The sequence below is a fragment of the Acinonyx jubatus genome, chromosome A3 (assembly GCF_027475565.1).
Source record: "Acinonyx jubatus isolate Ajub_Pintada_27869175 chromosome A3, VMU_Ajub_asm_v1.0, whole genome shotgun sequence".
NCBI lineage: Eukaryota > Metazoa > Chordata > Mammalia > Carnivora > Felidae > Acinonyx > Acinonyx jubatus.
In genome coordinates, this window is record NC_069388.1 from 108,695,947 (window position 1) to 108,719,276 (window position 23,330).

A 23,330-nucleotide genomic window follows, 5' to 3' on the forward strand; every position below is an offset into this window, starting at 1 on the left:
CGCTATTATGGTAATAATTACTGTTATTGACAGCCATGATTCAGATGCCCATGAGTTATATAATCTGGCCTGCTCTTCTAGCAACTTCTCTTGATTACCAGCATTATGATTTTAAATGTTTTGGATGGGTGGTCACTCTAAATATCTCCATTTGGCAACAATACCACATAGCCATTCATTTAGAAAAGGGCAATAGCCACAGACTTCGTTAATCCTCTCCCTCTCAAATAGTCCTTTGTAAATAATACGCTTTAATGGAATGAAGTTAACATCAATCCCCTCCAGTTAACTAAAGCACTCAGCCTCAATACACTATCCATAAGATGGAGAGCTGGACTTTAAAGGACATCAGGTCTGCAAACCTTTAAAAAAAAAATACAGTTCAAAGACCAATGTAATTGAGTAAACCATTAAAAAAGGAGGACAGTAGTTTTAGGGCTTTTGCTTTTTCTCTGGTTTCTGGCTAATCATTGCTAACACCTGGCTGATTTTGTGGCTGTTGTTGACAAAAGCCACAGAGAGCTGAAAAGTGCTCTGGGGGGGTCATCCCCGGCAAGACCCCCCACACTCAAAGATGCGATGAGGCCCTGCAAGGCAGAAGTCATTTTGCTGAGGGAGCGCACAAGATGGCAGCCAGCGTTTACCTGAACATGACGGGCAGCACTGTCCCGGATGAATGGTGGGGTTGCCACAGGCAGGCACCGGGCAGGTGATCAGAGCACACATTTCCCGTCCATTGTGACAGTAGCATTCCCGGCACCCGTCATGCCAGCTTTCCTCATTTTTATGATGATGGCCATCCATGGACAGACATGTGCCTGACAGGACAGGTGGCCCGGCTGAAGCAGGGACCTCTGGACAGACAGAAGGCAGCCTGGTCAAGCAGCAGCTACGGCACAGGAGAAACAGCCTGCAGTGTCCTCCCAGGTAATGCTACCCAGCCACCAAAAGTCACGTGTACAAAGGACAGCTCACGACACGGGAAAGGCTCACGAAAAGAATGTAAGTCAATACGCTCTCAATTTGGAAAAAAAAGAAAAACAGGAAAAAAACTGGCAAATAGGTTTCTCTATTGGCGGGATTACAGTTATTTTTACTCCTTTCATTCCTACTTGCTCATGTTTTATGCAGTAAACGAGCACTGATTTCACAGAAAATGGTATATTATGTTCCATACATGCCGAATAGCCTCTCTAGAAGTCACCCAATGGGGAAATCCTGGGCCTCTTGAAACTAACAGATTTTTGTTCAATGGAACAATTGAAGCAGTGACTAGATTTCTGTTTACTCTGATCCCTTAAGAACACTGTTAAGGTGGTAACTGTCTAACTTTGAAAAAAAAACACACAACAAACTTAGGGATCTTTTACTGCTGAGTATGTGGATCACGCAGACAACTAAAACATACCAGAGTGGGTGCCGGGCTATGGGCAAAAGTGGCGGTCAGCGTGCATGTTCACGTGGCTTCAGGGACATCCCGTGAATGGGAAGTCTCAGGCAAAAGGTATACCCAGGCTTCATGCCTATCTAGAGGTGTAGGCTGGCATGTGCTTATTCAGCACGAGTTTAAACTGTCATCGCAAACTGTGTTACCAGAAAACACACAAGCAGGCTGCTTAGCCACACCCACCCACATGGGCTCTGAAAAGGGCCCTTTGCTGCATCAATTCTATCAAGCCACTGCTGGACAGAGGCAGCCTCTATGGAGGTCAAGACAAAGGTGCTTTAGGCTAACGTTCCTAAGATGAGTGAAACTGAAGAGCTGAGAAGTCACTAATTTGGTACAATATGCTTGGCTATTAGATGTTTAAATTCTATTCTGAGCTCTTATTCCAATGAGACATGAGGAAAAGGGATGGTCCCATGGACAAGTGACATTTGTATCTGAGTAGACCATCATCACTGAAACTGTTCCATTTACATCATGTCCTCCTGTTCTTTGTTTCTGAGTCCTGTCTGCTCTGGGGGGCGGGGGGAAGGAGGGTCATGCGATCGCACTTACCTCTGCACTTGCAGATAAGACAGCCATGACTGTCCTGCTGGAAACCCAAGGGGCAGATTTTACTGCATGGGAGCTCTGGGCATTTCTTACAGCGACAGATGTCACAGCCGTGCTTATTCTTCCTGGGTAATTAAAATTTTGTCAGAGGTCAGAAAATCCAAAAGTCTCAAATGATGCCCAAATGCTCCGATCAAGGGTCACTGAAGTGATACTGCTATGAAGCAGAATGACTTGACTTACGCTCTCCAAAACTCGTGGAGTGATGTGTAATTGGCTCTCTGTGGCCGTGACCGCCACCCACCCATGGTCAAGGTTTAGAATTGCCCAAGTACTAATGTGCTTCTGGGATGTGACCATCAGAACCCCAACGATATGACTGTTGTTTTAATTAGGAAAAGGAGTACCATGATATGAAAAAGACGGATGCATAATGCCATGAACAGGATGGTGAAGGATATATTGTTGGGCACTGCTAGAGGCCGGCACTAGGGCAAGAGTCCTTCGTTTGTCAGAGTAGGCCTTTCTCACGGACCACAATCTCTGAGAGATCTCAGACACCAGTAAAAATAGTAATGAGCGCTTCACTGAACTTAGGGAAGTCAGAAGGAGAACGTTAAGGCTCCACAGACCTGCGGATGCTATAGCCAAGAGTGAGAAAGAATCAAAGCTTTGAGAAACCCTGCCATCAGTGTCCGCTCATTGTTTCACTCATTAGAAAATAATACCGACTCAACAGTGCTCCGTACATGGGGTAGGACGGAAGCATGCAAGGTAAAGGAAAAAGACTGCATCAATGATCTTTTTTCCTTTAATAAACTAGAGTGCCTGAATTCTGTGATCAGAAAGATGATGTGAAATAAATAAATATGTGTTTATGAAATACATCACAGCAGTTTAAGTGGAGGTTTTTTGAAAAGAAAAATTCTGAACAACCATTCCTTATTTTCTCTGAAAGAAGAATGTCACTGTCTATTACAGAGGAGCTCACTTTGTGTCCAACCAGCCACAGAAGTGAGTCTTCTCCTAGGCTCCACATCTCCTCTGTAGGCTCTGCCCTACTTGACTTAATGCGCCTCAGACAAGGAGGAGTTACTCTGTTTACCCTCAGGTTTCATCCCCATTAGCCCTAAGTGGCAACAGTGGTGTCCAACTAAAAACAGAAAAAAGAGAAAAAAAATTCCTGTCTTCATCTTGGATAAATCAAGGAACTCCAAAAGAAGACAGCTCCATGGGAAACCCTCGGTATACCACTGCCCACGTGACAATTAAATTACAATCTGCTAAGTGAAATGAGAACCGAACACTAGGATCTTATTTATGCCACCATGAGACCAATGAATTAAATGAATTATTCATACTCATGTCAGACAGCATGTCACTTTTTAAGTTCTATTGAGGCTTTATCTGATTTGTTTGTTCACTCCTTTATGTATTATTATCTGTCCATCTACCCACCCAATCCTTCCGTAAGCCCTGGCTGCACACAGAGAGTAACAATCAACTCAGCAGGTATGTATAAGGGGCACTGATGGCCGCCTTCTTCCTAACGCTCCCACATGGTGTCTGGCCAACGTTCCTCCTTCAGAGGGTGTCCTTGAAACACATGTTCTAGCTGAGGCAGTACTCATTTGTCTCTGCTGGTCCACCTGGTCCGCAATGAATGCTCTCACTGATAGGAACATGAAGTGGACCCCACAATCCTCTAAGAGATTTCTCTTCAAGGGGAAGGCTGGACTTGAATGCAGCCTTGGTTCTGAGCTGTCATAATACTGCAGCAGGTTGGCTGTAGTTACTATTACGATAATAACACTTTATTCTACATTAGCAGTGAAGCTAAGAAATAATTATACTTGTGCTGGTATCACAGTCACATTTTAGGATTAAGAACAATGACGGTTTATTTATTTAGGGACTTCCTAAGAATAGTGAGCACTCCTAATTTAACTATCTGATTAGAATTAGATTTAAAATTCTCCTAACCCTGCTAAACCAGAATTTCTAAGAGAAAGAATAAAAATGGTAACTAAAATGCCAGGCAAGAGATGATGGGTCTAAGTCCCTTATAATTACTAGCAATACACAAATATACCAAATTGGAAAGGCAGAAAGACAGGGAAGGGAACCAAGGGAAAAAAATGATAAAGCAAGATTATGACAGGTAAGTTTTTAGGGAACCAACAAAGCTATAAGGGCAGAAAGAGACACTAATACAGACACTAAACAAATGTGAAGTGTCTTTATCTCCTGGGATAATCTAGATTTCCACGGGGTTTGACTCAACAAAGAATACTTGAAAATACAAATCATGGTTCTTATCTCTAAAGAAATTCATAAAATGTACTGGTCCTTAAAGAAAAAGTATGAACTACAGACCAGAACCAAGATAAAATACTGAGGCGTGGCCAATAAGCATGCTCCATATTGCCAACGAGCGGCTGTCTACTCAACTTAAAATGCACATTAAATACATTATCACAAAATAGTCACTGGGGCAGTTATGAAAAGTTGTGGCACGTGTAATACTAGGACCTCATGACAATTCCCCACTGGCAGCGTCCAAAGGCCCTTGCTATGAGGCAGTCTCAGAGAAGAGGCCCAAAGGATAGTGGCCAGAAAGGCTCTGGTCCCTCTGCATAAAAAAGCAAAACTTGAGTGTTTATACCCCCTTTTTACTGTTCTCCGATTCATATAACAAAGCAAGCACAGATATTCTGGACTTGCAGCATCACTGATCCATACACACACACACACACGAAACAGCTAACAAAATAAGTATGGACGTTTCATTAAGTTACACATAGTTAAGACTAGATCCTCTGAATTAAATACTTACAGGTATCCAAATGGACAATACTTGTCACAGATGATGGGTCTGCACTTCTTGGGGCGTGGGCGGCACTGACAGATCTCACAGCTGTGGGCATCAGTCAGGAAGCCGAAGGGGCAGTCCAGAGTACACCCTTGCTTGAGCCCCGAGCACCGCTCTTCCCCTGTGAAGAAGCACAGAGGCCGTGAGGTGTTGTGGGACACACGGACACTTCTATACCTTCCCTAATCTTCCAGTCTCGCTCCACAGGTGTAAATGTCTCACGTCTCCCGCAGCATGAGGAAGTGGTTAAAGGTTACAGACCTGCTATTTCATGGTTCTCCCAACAGAACTCCGTGCAATACACAAAATGAAGCCCAACTTTGAACAATAGATTTCTGAAGCGCATTCCGGTCTGGTGCTGAAGGGCCGGCTGATAACTACAGCCTGAGGTGCAGGTGAAATGGAGTGTGATTTTTTTCCACGAAATTTGTTCTTATACTATGAATTACCTCAAACTACTGTTTACCGTGTATTGTTAAAAGGTGAGAAGTAGAAACTTACACCCCAAATTTCATTATATATTTTTCTCCTAGTAAATGCTCACAATAACACATGTTCTTAAATGTTCATAGAGTGTTTTCTTGACGCATAGAGCGTTAAGAAATGTTTTCTCTTATGAGTTTTAGATATTATCCCATGATAGTGCATATTACATGTAGCCTAAAGGATTTCGTACCCTTTCTTTAAAAAAAAAGCCAGTCTTACCACATGATATAAAGTGAAACAGTGTTTCATTTAGATATTTTTTCCCTACCATTGACAAATATCCAGGTGTTAGGATAAGCTTAATTGGACACTAAAAAGTGTATGTGGCAAAAATGTCTACATTAATGTTTATCCACTATTTGAAATGTTCAAACTCTCCTCTGTTAGCAGAATTTGGAGTGATGTTTAACTGTCCCCAGTTAATTATAAGATTATTTTGGAGGGTAAGATACTATGGAGATTGGCCAAAGAAGCTAGTGGACATATTAGCTTTGTAGAAGTCTTCTAAAAAGATTTCAAAAGGTGTGAGATAGGACTTCATATAGGGAATGAAAATGTTCCAGTAAGAAAAGCATGCCTGGGGGAGCACTAAGACAACCTGACGCCTCTTTGTATTGAATGTAGCCTGAAAGTCAACCAAATTTAAAGAGGCTGAGACAGTGATGGCAAAAGTACAGCAACTTTGGGGGCGCCTGGGTGGTGCAGTCAGTTGAGCGTCCAACTCTTGACTTCAGCTCAGGTCATGATCTCGCGGTACATGAGTTTGAGCCCCGTGTGGGGCTCTGCACTGACAGTGTGGAGCCTGCTTGGAATTCTCTATCTTTCTCTCTCTCTCTCTGTCCCTCCCCCCCTCCCCCCCAGATAAATAAATAAACATTTAAAAAAAAAGTACAGCAATGTTTGATTCCTGCTCTGCATGGACTGGCAAGATGGGAAGCAGAAACTATTTTTGTCAGAATAATAAATGAATCGGTATTTTATATGGACACCTTTTAAGCATAAATATTGTAAATAATGCATAGGTTACTAAGAAAAACAGAACATGTGACCCTCTGCAAACAAATCTTGTAATCTAAAATTAAACCTTGAACTACAATTAATAGGTGAGATGGGTTCATGTTTTACATAAATATTTTAAGATAGAATCTTTTGTGAATCTTAGCTGGCAAAATGCGAATATTTAATTTGCTATCTTTTATGGAGAAACATGTGATTTATGGTATAATTTTCTACTTTGTCCTGATCATAAACCTTTCATTACACATATTTAATATAACCCTGTGGGTCTGTATCATACTGCGAAGCAACTGATTACTAATTTGCATCCTTAAAAGTGAAATTCTAAATGGCTCATTTAAAAATTTGTAATTATAGGATTTGAAAGGTCATCAGTTTTCATCTGTTTCCATTGTTAAGGGATGATGAAGGAGGGAGAAGACTTCAGAGCCACATTTCTTTCTCTGACAATGAAACAGAAGTTGTGAGCCCATTTTTCTATCACATGAAATTTTAAGTCATGACACCAAGCAAATTATGTTGGTATGAAATAGAGGAACTAAAAACGCTCTGAGAACGTCCCAGAGTCAGAATCCCTGGGGATTCAATTCCTTTGAACTTTGGATTCAGTGCATCTTTGTGCCTTAATATTTTTCTGCTCCTATAAAAAAGATGTTTTTCCATAGACTTCAATCTAGACTGGTTTTCACTCTTTGCAGGTTCCAGGCTCTGAGCTGTCAGCACAGAGCCCAATGCGGGGCTCAAACCCACGAACTATGAGCTCATGACCTGAGCTGAAGTTGGATGCTTAACCAACTGAGGCATCTGGGCACCCTAGACTGGCTTTCACTCTGAAAGAAAGTTGTTCACCAAACTGAAACTAACTGATAAAAGCTACATCAGTCTGGAACTACCTCTGCTCTGCAATGGAAGAGCATTTCAAACAAAGGCTGCTATGTTTACACAAACACACAGAGAACTCACAGACAGAAGATGGGCTACGCCACCTAGGGCAGGATGCTCTAATGTCGCCCTGGCTTGGGACTGCTCACTGGCCTGTTCTAGACTGGGCCTGTCTCGCTTCTGTTCCCCTAACAGAAGCAGGCTCTAGGGTGGGGCCCTATTTTCTTACTTCTACAGCCTGGGTGCTACGATGGCGTTTAGAATGGAGTGAATGAACATGAATCGATCGATGTTCTTGCTATTTATCCCTCCACTCTCATCAAGGCTGCCATATTAAGAGAAAAATAAACAGGTCAAAAAAACTTACTCTGCTAGTGTTTAAAGTCACCTAAAATACCGGCACTTGGTAACCATCTCAAAATACCATCTTCTATTATTTCTTCTTCTCAGAAAGAAAGAATATTAAAGACGGTAAGGTAGCCCTAGATCCATGTATCAATTATGGACTTTTCTTATTAGAAAGGTACCATCAAAGCAAACTTTTACATAAAGAGCAGAACAAAGTACAAATATCTCATTTATGAATGGGTGGGGGGGAGGGTTCAGTTTGCTTGAAAAGCTTTAGTACATCACTTGAGGCAACATGAAAGAAAGAATGGCGGCTTTATGTTCATAATTTTTCAGCATTATGACTTTACTATGATCTAAAAATGCTTTCTAATCCATAGGGGAAGATTCCTGAAGAGAAAGTGATAAATGATGGCCAAGTACAGAGCCTTCGCATTACGGCTGGTCGATAACAGCCACGTAGGAAACTCTGTTTACTCTGGAGAAAAAGCGCTGTTTGTTCCCAGGGCCGAAACGTGACACCACTGAATCGGTTCTTTATCACAAGTGAAAACCACGTAACTGCATGTAGCGCGCCACATGACCATGACCCTGGGGCTGTGCTGCACTTCTCTGTGGCGGCTCTTCACACTCCTGGATACCGCCAACTCCCACTAACCTACCAGTTAAGGGCACCGTGAAGCCCCTGAGACTATTAAATAAAGAAATGCAACACGACAAACAGTTGTGCCAATCTTGACTTTGGTCTTTAGTTATTACTTTGGTTCTGAGTTACAATGAAAACATGGAGACTGCTTCCCTGTATTTAATGCTACAACCTTTAGATATTTGATTCGGATATATATTTCGTGAAAAATATGAAGCCTTTTTCTTCTTGCTAATATTCTATGTCTGCATCAGTTTCTGAATAAAAGCATTATTAACTCCTAGAATTACAGAATGTTAAAACTGGAAGAGAAATTAAAAGTAATCCAGTGAAAACCACTTGATGTAAAGACGTGGAAAATAAGATGCCAAAAGATGGATGGCATTTAATTCACTTGCTACATAAAGTTCGTATAGTGAGCTGAAGTGTACTGTGTCTATGTGACAGCAACAGACATTTTTGGTTAAAAAATAATGTTATTAACAGCTTATACCAATAAGTGTTAGGTTACTAATAGCACATCTAAATGATTTCGGTTTTAACTTCTGTTGCGATAGTACTTAAACATTTTCTACCATATTTCTTGTCCTTATTCTGAATAGGAGAAGATGAGTCGGGGATCATTTAAATTCTCTGTGTGCCTTTGATGTATGACTTTGTTGAGCAGTGTTATAAGAATATTATCTGTTACAGGTTAACATAGCAAAGCTGTAGTGTGTTCAAACAACACAGTATTTGGTCCTATACCTTCCATGAACTTTTTGGAAGACTCGTTACCACCGGGTTTTGATTTCAATGGAAAAGTGGTTATGTACATAATATGCTTGGTTATGTTGCACTATCGTTATAGCATATTGGCATTATTACTAACATTAGTTGAGGCTAAGGCCCATTTTTATCTTTTCATATCCCTTGGCATAAGATGGGCCATCAACAAATGCTAGATGAACAAAGAATGAACGAACAACAAAGCAATGAACAGGGGAAAATATTGATTTGGCACTGGTCTTATTTTAAGAAATCCTGATGCCAGGGGTCTATATAAACAAGGTCTAATCCCTAACAGAACACTTAGGTATGAATGGTTGGGGCTACTGCATGTGAAACGGGCTTTAGCGGGATGCAAAAATAAATAAATAAATAAATAAATAAATAAATAAATAAATAAATAAAAATAAATAATAATAATGTAAGGGAGAAATGTAAACAAAATCAATACTTATCAAGTAGCTGTAATGGAAAAAAAAACACACTTATGCCATCTTTTACTACAAGGAAGATTCCTTTTTCTAAAACCAGGTGAAAGAGAATGAAAATATTCAACTGCTAAAATTAAAAGGTAGAAGAAAAGCTGTTTGTGTGAGTGTCCTCAGAGGGCAGGAAGAACCAGAGCCAGGTCTGTGTTGGAACAAAGGAGGGGAAGCTGGGGGCTTTCCACTTCAGCTGGCTTGGGCTGACTCAGAAATGGATCTGTTATAAAACAGCTACCATTTTCTGTAAACAGAGTAACAATGCCCATATGCCAGCGAGTAAAGCTAGCTTTGCATTCACTGATTGATCCGGTCCTCAAAACAACCCATTAGTTAGGTATTATTATCTGCCTTCTACAGATGAGGACACAGAGCCTCAGAGAAGTAAAGCAACTTGACCTGACCAGCTAGATGCAGGTCAACCTGACGCAAGAGCCTGGGAGGACAGCTGGGCATGTACGGTCACAGGAGTCTGACAACTAAGGGTCTGACAGTTTGGTTTACTGTGACTCACATCTAAAAGGTGTGGCTCCCTAAGGTGTCAGGATTGCTAATGGGAGGGGAGTGAGAACAGAATGTTCACTCTAAGACTAGACTTCTGTATGATATAGACAAACTGACAAATTCTACTAGGTGTCTGATTATGGTCTTAGGTATACGGTGGCAGCAAGTGAGATAGCAGAAGAGTGACCTGGGTCAAGAATCTTGGTGTGACAAGAGGGATACGTGGTCAGAACAGCAAGATCTCAGAAAGGGATCTCAAACAAGAATGATGCCCAAAGGCATCCCCAATTCTGATGGCTCCTGGCTTGTTCACTCAAACACCCTCTGCTGAGTGTCCAGTGTGGTCCTGGGAGATGGGTCAGTTATTTCCCTCCTCTGGTGTGGGCATGTGCCTGGGCTCTTCTATAGGACCAAAGCTTCCTCTTCATCGGACTTACTTTTTTAAGTTAAAGAATTTGACTTGAAATGGTGATATTTCATTAGTGTATTGGTTGTAGGTGGTTTCTTCTTAGGGGTGATCTTGCATTTTACTCATGTTTGTGGCATTAACACCTAGAACTGTACCTAGAACTCAGCAGGTGCTCTATCATATGAGGCAAAGGAAGAAAGGAGGGAGAAGGGAAGGAAGAAAGACCAGAGATCCCTGCAAGCAAACAAAATTTGCAAATAATGAACAGCTGATCAAGATTTCTACGTAAAAAAATGTTGACACAAAATGGAACACTCTCCTGTACATATTTCTTCCTCCACGTTAATGTGATGGAGGCTCCCAGCACGTAGTATGCACGCATGTCCCTGTTACAAAGCCAGAAGATGATACTAACATGGAGACAGGCAGAAGAGAATTTTCCTAACAGTCTCACTTTGCAAAATGCCAGTGATCCATTTTTAACTTGCTTCAATGACAAATGAAGGAAAATGGTTTCCTTGGGCTTAACTACAAAGGGTTCCTTATGAAGGGCTGGGGGACTTATATAAGCATAACCATGTTCCAAACAGCAAAGCCCAGATGAAGGTGGTAGGTGGGGAGATCAGGCACAATGAAATCTGTATTTTTAGACTTCAAAAAGTTCAGAAAAAAATTTAGGTATGCTCCCTTGATCACAAAGGTGTGCAGCTCAAGAGAGCTGAGAAGTATTAAAATATGAACTCTTCACAATACAATACCAATGATCTCGATGTTAGAAAATCTACGTTGGCCAGTGAAGCAAACACATGTGAATGTCAAGGCAGCTCCCTAATGAAATCAATTTTCCAAAGGGAGTTGATGAAGGCAGGGCAGCCCCAATGAGTGGAAGCTTCTAGGACATTTAAAGGTGGTAACAACCACAATCACAACAACGGTTCTGTAAACTGCATTTTAGCACCAATTCCATCAGGCAGGCACAGTGATGGTAACACTGACAACTGAAAAAAACTGAATTACTCAACTGTGATGTTCTGTCTTCCTCATCAGAAGTATTCTTATAGAAGAAGGCGTTGAACAATTAAGGTTAAGAAGACATAAAGCCCAAGATAACTGATAAATCAGAAAGTGAGCATCTATATACGTTAAATAATTCCAAGCCTCTGAGCTCAGGATAATTACACCCAAAGGCTCACGGAGAACCTGCTTATTATAGAAGTATGGTCTATGTTTGAGAGATCAGAGAGAATGGGAAGAGATTTCAGAAAACTAAAGGAGGTCACCAAATGTTAATTCCAAAGGGACAGAGGAGGGGTGCCTGGATAGCTCAGTCGGTTGAGCATCCAACTCTTGATTTCGGCTCAGGTCATGATCTCAGTGTCGTGGGATCGAGCCCTAAGTGGGGCTTTGTGCTGAGGGTGGAGCCTGCTTGGGATTTTCTCTCTCTCTCTCTCTCTCTCTCTCTCTCTCTCTCTCTCTCCTTCTGCTCCTCTCCCCTGTTCATGCTCGCCCTCTCTCAAATAAAAAAAAAATAAAAGGGACAAAGGATTCTAAAACTACAGAAACCAAGCTTGACATTCATGACTGAAAATTCTGTGGAAAGAACTGTTAAACATATGATTTGTGATATTTAGAAAAGAAAGCAATGACCACCGGTAGCCAGCATAGGTTCATGAAGAACAAGCCAGGCCCCATGCACTTCACTTTGTGTTTCAAACAGAATTTCCAGCAAAAGGGTGCTGCAAATATAATGCGTTTTGATTTCAGGTAAGATACAGACAACTGTTTCACGAGATGATCGGACATGTTGTTAGCTGAGTAACTTCACTGAAAGAGTGAGGATTAGGGTTCAATGCCATTCTGCAGGAAGGTCTTTAGTGCTGTGTGGCTCTGTCCTTGGTTCTGTACAGTTTATTCCAGTTTGACAGTTTGCGTGAGGACACGTAAGTTATGCTTATCACATTATCAAGATTCAAAAATATTCCAAACAGTTGGAAAATGGTTTAAAACTTCCAGGATAATTTCTTATTTAATTTGGCCGTATATTTGTATCCCTTAAAAAAAATCAAATATTCAAATGTGGAACGCATGGAGAACCACCTACCAGCAGCCAATGTAAAGGACACCGAGTGGTGCTAGCTAGCTATACTTGTAAACTCAGTATTACCCAACAATGTGCAATTCAAAGAGCTAATGCAAACTCAGGCCACACAATAGCACTGCATGGATCAGACCACATTCTAAAGTGTTCTATCTGTTTCTGGGCCACACACATTTACATAAGGAAAATGACATATTATGTCAAAAGATGGAAAGGACTAAGAAAGTTCAAAAACCCGTGTCACGTGTGGAATGGCTGAGAAGACTGAAAAGGCTTATTCCATTAGAAGAATCAGGAAGATTAAAAATCATTTTAAACAAGAAGGGCAATTTTTCCCCCCTCTGGAAGCAATGCAATATACTTACTCTCTAAAGTTCTGGAGGTCACGCACGACCTGGAGGCGTGACTGGAATCTACATATGAGCGAGCTGGGATCAACAGTGTGAAGCACATTCTAAGAATTATGGCTGCCACACACGGACTGTGTCACCCTCTGTGTGGGTGACCGCCTTGTCATCGCATGAGCCCAGCAAAGGTGTTACAGAGACAGCCGATAGGTGGTCGGAAAGAGGAAAGCCGTACCCCAAAGGCCTAAGGGCTGCACCCATGATGCAGCGGGACATGCGGAGTATCTGAACACAATGAAATGGGGGTGAAAACCAAGAGAAAGGAGAACCTCTTTTTCCCCAAATGACTGTGCATCTGTTTAAGTACAAATTTTTCTTTTCTTCTTTCAGGTTGCTAAGGGAATGCCTCAACAGGAATGAAAGAGATATTCAATCACCTAATATGCTTTGACAATATCACATGAGGCTCAGAAAAAGTAGAAAGTGCCGTCTTTGGCCGTCTACTTACTGTTTTTACACTGACAGGTTCGACAACCATTGTGATCAAGTTTGAAACCGTAAACACAGTCCTTCTCCGTCAGCGTGCAGTTTGGTAACTCCCCACATGCAGGTGGATCAATTGTGATGTAGGTTGGTTCTAGTAATAATAATAATAATAATAATAATAATAATGATAATAATAATAATAGAAAAAATCAATGAAACATATGATTACCTCTTAGATGCTATTCAACCTTTGAAACCACACACTACTGCAGTTGCAAAAAGAGAAATCAATAATTTTCATCAAACCCTAAGCTTTCACACTTTCATAATGTTCGTAAGCCCTGAAACAGAAAGATTTTTATTTAGATTTTTGAAAATTCCCAAACTTTATTTTTTACATTTGAACAATTTATGTATTTTTTGGTACCCTTACATAATACTTCCCCGTGGTCACCACTACAGAAAGCAGAGGGGAGATGTTAAATCAATTCCATGTAAACTGTCAACTTCTCTTTTATTTCTTCCTGATGTTTTCTGAGCGATCTATAAAAAATCAGGACATAGCTTCCAATGGTCCATCAGCTCTTCATTTTGCTACACTTCTGAAATCTGGATTTCCTATCATTTATGTGACACTTCTTCAATTATTACAGATGATATGATGGATCACAGGGACTGAGAACTTATCCTCGGGGCCCAGGGCTTATGGGAGTGGCAGAGTTAGACACAAGCAGTCAGCAGGAAGAGCGAGCAGCCCTTCTGGGAAGAGGTGCACAGAAGGAACCAAGGCCAAGGGTGAAGCTTTACCTTCCCTGCCATGTTAATAATGAAGAACTGTCCTGGGTCATAAAAGTAATTATACACTTATGTAAAGTGCATAACGGGTCTGTACAATGTTTGCAATGAATGTTCTTCATAAACGCCTTCAAGCCTCATCCCACTCCAGGGAGAGGAGCGCTATCGTTTTCCCCACTTTATGGGTGTGGAAATCTAGGATGCTCACATGTCCCAGATCACAGAGTAAGTGATGGGCCCAAGACTCGAACCCAGGCATTCTGGCTCCAAGGTCACAATCTTGGCTTCTGTGCAATACAAGGCCCACTGTAACGGTTCTTGTTTTGCAGTGTGGATAAGGGGCAATTTATATAACGTAAGATTTTGGGAAGGGTGCTGACAAAGGGAACAGGGCCACAGACATAGTTCTGCATCCTCTTTTTAATCAAAAGATACTATGAACTTCTTCAGAGTAAGCGGGTTCTCACAATCTTTGTGAAGAGCTAAGTACGGAATGTCTGTACCTATGTTTCCACAAATGGAAAATATGAGGTGCAGAGAGGGTGACTGGCTTATCTAAGTTTACATAGCAACCCAGTAGCAGGCTGGGAATAGAACAGAGGTTCCTGACCTCCTGTCCAACACTCTATCCATTAGTTCACACTGTCTTCTCAAGTTTCATCTCTAGTTACCATGGAAGAGAGACTAAAATAAGGGTTTTAGCTGCCACTGCTAAGATCAAGAGTTCTAAATTTTTATCCATCTGCTAAAAGAGGCCGATGATTCAGCGCTTCACAGGTAGCGGGCAACACTGACTTAACGCAAGGGATGCTTTGATCGGCATTCTCCCAGTACAAATACGTATGAAGAGGGTATAGCACATTCTCTATTTTTACTGCAACATGGTTTGAAGCACATCTCCCTGAAATTTTTATATAAACTTTCCACTAACGTAAAACTTGTTTCCCTCCATCACTAAAGTATCCTTTCTCACAGGTAACTGTAAACATCAAAAAGTAGTTCTAAGTTGAGGCAAGTTTTAAGATACAGTGAATTAATTACAGCTGTGCTGCCTTCTTACATTCTTTTAAAATTTACTGTAAACATCTCTGGTTTTCAAAACTATATAGTTTTTTTTTAATCACTACTGTCACTAGTCACCCCAAATAAGGATTCCATTTCAGCTTTCAGCCACAAGACATCCAATGTTTTGTCAACACCATCCTGACCACAAACCTAAGACAGAACAGAGGAACTGTATCACCTTTAAGTAACCATGCTGTCGATTATCCCACAGAAAAAGGGGTTAGGTCTATGTTCTAGGGTGATGAGAGCAAAAATCAGGGCTGGATTCTGAACTCTCTGTCCAATGCTTTAGGGAATGGCTGACGGGTACGAAATGTTTTGAGCGTGTCTACACGGGCCAAACAAAAGCTTGTATTCTTTACTGACACTTAAGTTTGTGAAAAACTTTTGCTTTACAGAACGTATTATGGAAAAGCATATATTCGGGTAGATTACACTGAGGCTGGAAAAGCATCATGGACTTTTACTTTCAGTGAATTTTAGGGATTTATTAAGAGAATTAATAGTGAGGTACATGCTATTTTTGATACTTATCATGATTAATGGATGAGATCAGAATTGTGATCTGTGGCTAGAAAGGAAAAGGAAAAAGTAACAGAGTTGTTGGGGATCAGAACAGCAACACTGACCTGAACAGTCCCACACCTTATCCAAATAGCTTCATCAGCTAGGGTGTGTGTGTGTGTGTGTGTGTGTGTGTGTGTGTGTGTGTGTGTGTGTGTGTATAGTCATGGATGTACATCAAGCACAAATTTCTCCAGGAGAGGAAATACAACATTTTCCCTACATGTTTCCCTACAACATTCAGGATAATAGCTTTTGCTCAGTTTAATAAGTTAAAAGAAAATGCATAGAGGGCTGTTTAGTAGGTGCTGGTCCTGAAATGCTGCATTGTAAATATTTTAGATAAAACAAGTCCTACTTGTCTTCCAGGACTCAGACAATATGGTAGAATGCAAGAAGCAAAAAATTTTCTGCCTTTAACATTGTATTTCCCCTTCATTTATGATGCATTAGGTGGAAGAAATTGGGAAGTATATACATTTCAAATTATGTCTCCCTCAATATTTAATATTAAAACACAGAAAACTCAACAAAACCATTTACTCATGAAAATTGTCAATTTACTTGAGAGCTATTCAATTTCCATTCAATAGGCTAGGCTGAATACAACAACACTCACTGTGATATATTCAATACAGACAGAAGTCTAACTGTTTTTAGAAAGCATTTTAACATTTGTCATCTTGTTTCAGGACATTTAACAAGTAAGTAGTGTTTTCCTGTTCAAGTACAAACTGGAACAATTTTAAAAGCCTTTTGAGGGTGGCGATGCACGATTCTGGGGGGTACTTACTGCTGGTGTCCTAGGTCACTGGAGGAAATGGTGATCTGTAAGAGACACATGCGTAGACAACTAGCTGTCTAACATTTCATCTGAAGTCATGCATTACCGTTCTATTACCTTCCATCATTCTCTCAACATTTTAGTGCCTAGTGTCCTACCCTGTGGGCCCTCTCTATACTAGAGTTCTGTAAGAACAATGTCACAACAGGAATATGCAACTACAAGTTAACTAGCAATAAGTCTGCTATCACCATAAACGGATCTGAGACTTTTCTCTCAGTCAGTCCAATACACTCACATGTAATCTCTAAAGTGGTCCTATTACTAACACCAGAGCAGTGTTTTGAGAAAGAAAGACTACTGCAATTCAATTTCTTATTCCAAATAATGAACCCAAAGTGAAACCCATGGGATACCATCTTGAATTAGAGCGTTTAAAATCAACGTTACATTTACAGTCCTTTCAGGGCAAGATTGTTTGCAAAGTTCCTATCCAAGGAAGTTCTTGGTGTGGGAAGAGGGAATTTTAAAGAATCTAGAATTGTGGTATCATAGCATGATTGTTTCTAATCCATATACATCGAGAAGCTCGAGGAGGTGTTAGTGAGGTTTGGGAAACGTGCATGCGGCTTGTTAGAGCATTTTTAACTATGTGTATCAGGAACTGCTATTATCTCCCAGTTTCTCTGAGCAAAAGTGTTCTCAATATGGAGGATATCCTGATGAGTCTTGGCCCCAAGACCAGAAGATTCTCATGTAAATCCTGAGTGTCTATGCTCTTATATGACATGGGATACGGTATTGAAGTGATAGTCCAGAACGTACGTGCCTTTCTAGAAGGATGATGGCGATGCTGTACCCTCGGCAGGTTTGGGGGTTATCTGTTGAACAGAGTCTTGCTAAGACTTTTGGAGACACTGATGCATCATGGTAAATGATGCCTGTCACGTGGAGCAAAGAAAACTGTCCCCCTTCAAACCCGCTGGGCGGAGATGTGTTAGTGGGCCCCTTTCACAGGAGAGCAATGGTCTTGGGTCTCCTCACTGAGGAGAATGAGAAAACACTTGCACAAATGTGGGTATCTGGCAAGGGGAAGTTCAGTGAAGTACTGCTTACAGGATCAGCCTGAAATTCCATCTCATCTTGTATTGAATCAGCTGAGGAATTAAAGAAATACCTTAATGTCCTCCAAAGGAAGAAGGCTTGAAACAGCAGGAATTCATTGTCTTTGGCTACAACTATTTCTAAAGGGAACCCTGGAACAGCTTCTTTGTGGAGAAGAATTCTAGAAATATTTTCTGAGCCTAGAAGCAATAAAGAACAAAAATGGGTGTTTGTTACATCTACATCCAGTTTGCTTGCTGTTTCCGACCCCGCATCTGAGTGGGGGTCGCTGCTCTCCTCAGCCTGTTTTCCTCAATGATTTTCAGAGTACCTCACACTGTCCAGAAGAGCTATTTTTACAAGAACCCTTGGGGTTGTGTCAGGAGTCCAGATGTTCAGTCACCAATTCTTATCCTAAGTCTTAGAGAACAAAATTCTGGAAGGAAACCTATAATATGCAGTAATGTAAACACATACTGCTTTTTAATTTTACATTTATTTAAAATTTAGGAATAGCTATTTTTCGTATCTCAGGAAGCCCAACAAAAAAGTCCTTTACTAGTAAAAATATTTCCAGGAAAACATTCATATTTTTTGAGATTCCGAGAGCCTCACAAACTAGGTTTCTGAAGAACACCACCAATATTTTACATCGATGTTCAAGTGTTTCTTAGGAGCAATTTTATCTACTCAGTGGACATGGTAAGGCACTGTGGTCATAGTTAATCCGATCAAGAGTACAAAGTTAAAATAAAATCATTATTTTAACTCCTAGGCCATAGTACTAGACTGTAAAATAATTATATTTGATTATTCAGGAGATACAAATGTGTTAAGCAAATCTAAACTCTCCACTTTTTTGCTTTTTGTTATTTTATTTTACAGAAAATTCTCCACAAAGAAAAGGAAGAAGATGAAACCAGTTTAACCTTGTAAGATGTTGATATAAAGTTTTAATAACAGTCCTTTCGTCCTGTCAGATAGTTTAACATACTCGGGACAGCAACAACAAAAGAATATATTTTGGCCTTCCGTTATTTTAAAACGTGTAATAATCATGTGAATTTGCTCCTGAAATAATTTATATAATCGCTAGTTTGTTCTGTTTCGAGCAGCTATAGGTTAAATGAAAATGTTAATAGATGCTTTTAACTTGGTGTCTAATCTGTATTACTCCACTGAACTTCTGGTTTTGAAATAATGCATACAAGGCTCTTCTCATTACCTTGATTACTACGAGCTGTTTATCTCCCGCAAATAATACTAATTATCTCCATTGAGAAAGGTGTGAAGCACTCTTTCTGATTAGCAACCCTGGGAAGGCTGACAGCCAATTAGTAGCTCTTGAGTCTGGGCGGGTGGGTGACCGGAGAAGGACACTTGTGGAAGACAAGCAGAGCCATCCCTTCTGGGTCTGTCGGAAGCACCGCCTTGGACACGGGGTCATTAGCTCTAGCTGCAGATTTCAATCTTCTCTAGGAGTCCTGCCCCACCCTGCTGCAGTCTGGGTGCGAGGCAGGTCTGGGGGCGCCTGGCTGCAGGTAGCAGCTGTCTGCCAGAACCCTTGATTGCTGCGAACACATGAACGCATACATGTGGGTGTGCGCACATGCTAAGAGAAGTCTTTCTGGAAAAACGTCAATACGGGCAAATTTCTAGAAAAAGTAGGTTTTTTTTTTTTAAGGTAGATTCATTCTAACATTTCTTTTGTAAGCTAAAATTTTCAAGTAGAAGTAACAAAACAAATGAGGTTTATTCCTGTCTCTTATTTACCTTTCCTTTTGGACTTTAATAATGGCTTGCATAATGTTACATGGCTCTTGTCTATAAATTCACAAGCCTGCTTATTCAGTTGTGAGGCAAAGATGAACAATTAAGTTATCTTTGCAGACCTACTTTAGGTATTCTCTTCCTTAAGATTTTTTTCAAATTAATTTAATTATTTACTTATTGGGGCTGGACTTGGTTAAGCCATGAGAATATCTAATGAATGTGGGAAAATTCCAAAGCTTCGCTCACTTTCTAAGGCTAAATATGTCAGGTCTCCTATAGCCCACCAGTTGCTGTTGGCCTGGCCAGGGCCATAACACTGGAGATAAAGTTGGACAAGACAGAACCAAAGGAGATAGCTTATCTGTTTTGCTGTGTCTTCATATGTCATTCTGTTAACCACAGTCGCTTTTCAAAGGTGACCACAGTCAGAATACCAGTCCAATAAATCACCAAATTGTCAACATAATTACTGCCTGGGAAGAGAAGTACAGTAAAGATGAAATTTTCCCAAATGAAGCTGCAGGGGAAACTATTAATGTAGACAAGAAGAAGAAAAAGATTGAGGATACAAAAATTCCCTCATCTGGAAGGTGGGGATTTCCATGGGGTATGAATGTGTATTTAGGAAAATCTCATTAAGTCATGGAAAAAAATCTACAACTGGAGTTTTCAAATTCTTTCAGCCACTACATACTTAGTGATCCTTTTTTCTTTTGTATATATTTCTCATAACAACACCTACATCCTTGTAATTTCTAAAGTACTTATCACAAAGCAGTTTCTTTATTTTAAAATGAATGGTGTGAAAATGTTCCCAAGATTCATATTATTTTAAGGTCAGATAGAGAAGGGACCATATATTTACTTTAGACCTATTTATTAACTTTGTATGCTTTTTCTCAGTGTCTCAGCACTGAGAACAGAGCCAGGAGCTGTTGGAGATATTTTTCTTCCTTTATCAATCTCATGTTTAATAGGAAAAGACAGTAGTATGATTCTGAGGTTATTATTAAAAGACCACAAAAGACAAATCAAAAAAAAATTTAAACAGAGCAGGCTATCTTTTTCCAGGAATTCAACTTGAGAGAGCTCGTAAAATGATTGGATTCCAAGAATAATTTGGATCTTTTATACTAGTCTTATATTTTATTATTACTTTTATTGTTCATTTTCCTAGAGAACGTATCTTGGTAATCTTTAACCAGAAATAACATGTGACATTTGTAAATACACTTGTATATGTGTGTTTATACACACATTTTAAGAGCTATATTGAACTTGGGTGTGTCAGGCGGTCAGAATTTTGGTATCTTAACCCAACCCTCTGGGAAATGGCCAAGGACCAGAGAGGAAAGGTCCCTGCATTAGGAGCAACGGTTTATTCATGGCTTATAACCTTAGCACCAAGCACAGAACTTGGCCTACAGTCGTGCTAAATGAATGAATAAAAAGAAAAAAAGACATCTGGGCACTGAAAGTCAGAGCACATTTTTTGAGGAAGAAGGGCTCCCACTCAAGATTGTCCTTAACAAGCTGAATCTCTAATTTCCTCCTACCTTTTGGAGGACTGGACAGGAAGTTCCTTAGGATCCTCATGGCTGTGCTGGTCCCTTACACAGGTACTCAATAAATGAGCTTCTCTCAAGCAGCAAGCTAGACCAGAATGCTGCTGTGAACCAGACACTCTAATAATAGTGAAACCAGAGTGAAAATCCCCAAACCCAAGCAGTCTGAGAAACCCAGTGATGATACTCCATTGCCTAAAATAGGTTAAATTATGACCTGTACCTTTGGCTTGAGAAGGCACACAGGTATACAAAGCATTGTAGGTCTCCCTTCAAAATTCTTAACATAAAATCTGACGCCCCAAATTTCGCTTTGCTGGAGAATTCACGTCTGTGACTACCTCAATTCACTGATGGTGCCAAATGAATGAAGTGCTACTAAAATAGTCCTGAAAAGAGCTGGGCACGCACTCAATTCAGCAACACAACTAGCAGGGGACGAAGGGCTCAGCAAGAGTCAGAGGGAGAAAAGAGACAAGTCCAAAGCTGAACGCACAAGGGCACTGATGATGTCATCCCAGTGCCTGGCACCTGGAGGGGGCTGAGGAGCCTATTTATTTTACTCTGTGGGGACGTCAGTGCCACTGGTCAGGGCCCAGTGCCTGGACAGGAACGAGGCTGGGCAGGCCTGGGTACAGAGACAGCTGGGGAGTGGCTCGAATGCCCTCTGGGGTGGGGGGGAGGGTGAATATCCCTGGGCCGCGGCAACAGGCTTTCCTGGAGGTCATAGAGCAATGTCAAAATTCCTGAACCAGACAGAGGCTCAGGAAAAGAAACAGGGTCAAAGGCCAGGCCACAACAGGTCAGAATCATAGTCATTGGGTCTCAGCACTGAGAACAGAGCCAGGAGCAAGAATGGCTTCTGAGTCTGAGCCATCATGGTCGAGTCCTTTCATATTCACCATCTTACTTTCCTCACCCTCTCCCTTCTCACAATGGGGTCTAAGGAGAAGCAATGCCAAGGACGTGGACTTGGAGTCAGGAGATTTAGCATGAGTCCCTATGCTCTTATTACCTTACATGCGATGCTGAACCTCTCTGGGCTTCTATAAAATGGGAATATCCATTAATTATTCCGACCTCACGATATCACTGCGAGGCTCAAATAAGATCACAAGGAGGGGACAACAAACTCTAAGGGATACACGGTTATTACATGTTGCTATAATTACTGTTGTTAATGACTATCCTGCCTGCTTGGAGCTAGAACTGGTCTCAGATGATGGCTGAGTAAATGCATTATGTGCCCTTTTGCAGGCCTTAAATGTTTGGCTGATAAATGGTGCGACAACTGGTTTGGCATTCTGAACCCTGACCATTGTAACTTAAGCATCATTTTCTATCTCCAGCGATAACATGAAAAGCATCTGGGATGTGGGTCGGTCCATGACATCCTTTCATATGGTCTGGTAAGCTTTGGAGCGTGTTAGTGACCGGCCACTGGCGCCTTTCACGTTTGCTGAGTAGCAGTCTGATATCATTGTTCCGCATTTTCACTGTGTCCATGGTGTCTCGAAGAGAACAGAAATCTCTTCATAATCAGCTTATCCAGTGTGAGTTGAGACAATGGTTCTGTGCGCCTGGCTGACCCCGTTCTTCCTCTCTCATGACGGGGGCCTTGCTGGATCCTTGGGGAGGAGGGCAAATTCATTACACTACAATATGGAGTATCTGCATAGCTTTGCCAGTGGTTTTGCCATTTTTAAGTTGCAAGAGGATACAGAAGACCCATCTCTAAAAGCTGCCTTTGATGAGCAAATCTTCGTTTGATCAATCTCAGTGTGATCTAAGACATATGTCAACAGTAAGAGACAGTTCAACCAGTACTTTCTTAACAATGACACTGGGGGCGTTTCATTCAAATATGCTCACTGTCTCTCTTACAGGACTGTAGAGCAGCCCTACTGAATTAATCTGGCCTAAAATCTCCATGGAATCTTTCTAAAACTTGGTTCCCAGAAAGCATGAAAGAGTCATGATCTTAAAAAGATCTGAACTTGTTGATCCTTCTCAATCTGCAAGGCTTAGAGCCGCCCCAAACTGTTTATTATTATCTCTAAGCATTTTTTCCGGTAAAATTTTTAATGGAAGAGAGACTCCCTGAATTGGTTTAGAAAGGGAGCGGACATGCAGGGCAAGAGCTTTCCAATTGAGATGAAAAAGAACACCATCTCTTGTCTTCCCACTGACGTCCAAACCAATGGCTCCAGGGCCACAGGGCAAGACAGAGGCGCAGGCAAATGGCAGGCACCGCATACCTAAACGCGCATTCAATACACCTAGCCGATCCCAAAGCAGATCCAAAGCGGCCTCAAGTTATATCAAGCATGTATATG

At 41.0% G+C, this 23,330-nt stretch overlaps 1 protein-coding gene across 3 annotated transcripts in view; it reads right to left on the reverse strand.

Annotated features, from left to right (window-relative positions):
• The window catches only part of CRIM1 (cysteine rich transmembrane BMP regulator 1), a 190,808-nt gene that overhangs the window by 38,894 nt on the left and 128,584 nt on the right, over positions 1-23,330 (reverse strand). For 2 of the 3 annotated variants that reach the window (XM_027033540.2, XM_027033543.2), the window contains exons 8-11: positions 13,367-13,495; positions 4,836-4,992; positions 2,003-2,124; positions 645-854 (exon numbers count right to left, since the gene is read on the reverse strand). In XM_027033540.2, coding sequence (XP_026889341.1) covers positions 645-854; positions 2,003-2,124; positions 4,836-4,992; positions 13,367-13,495 — 618 coding nt within the window. The remainder of the gene's footprint in view (positions 1-644; positions 855-2,002; positions 2,125-4,835; positions 4,993-13,366; positions 13,496-23,330) is intronic. The other variant, XM_027033542.2, reaches the window with a different exon arrangement.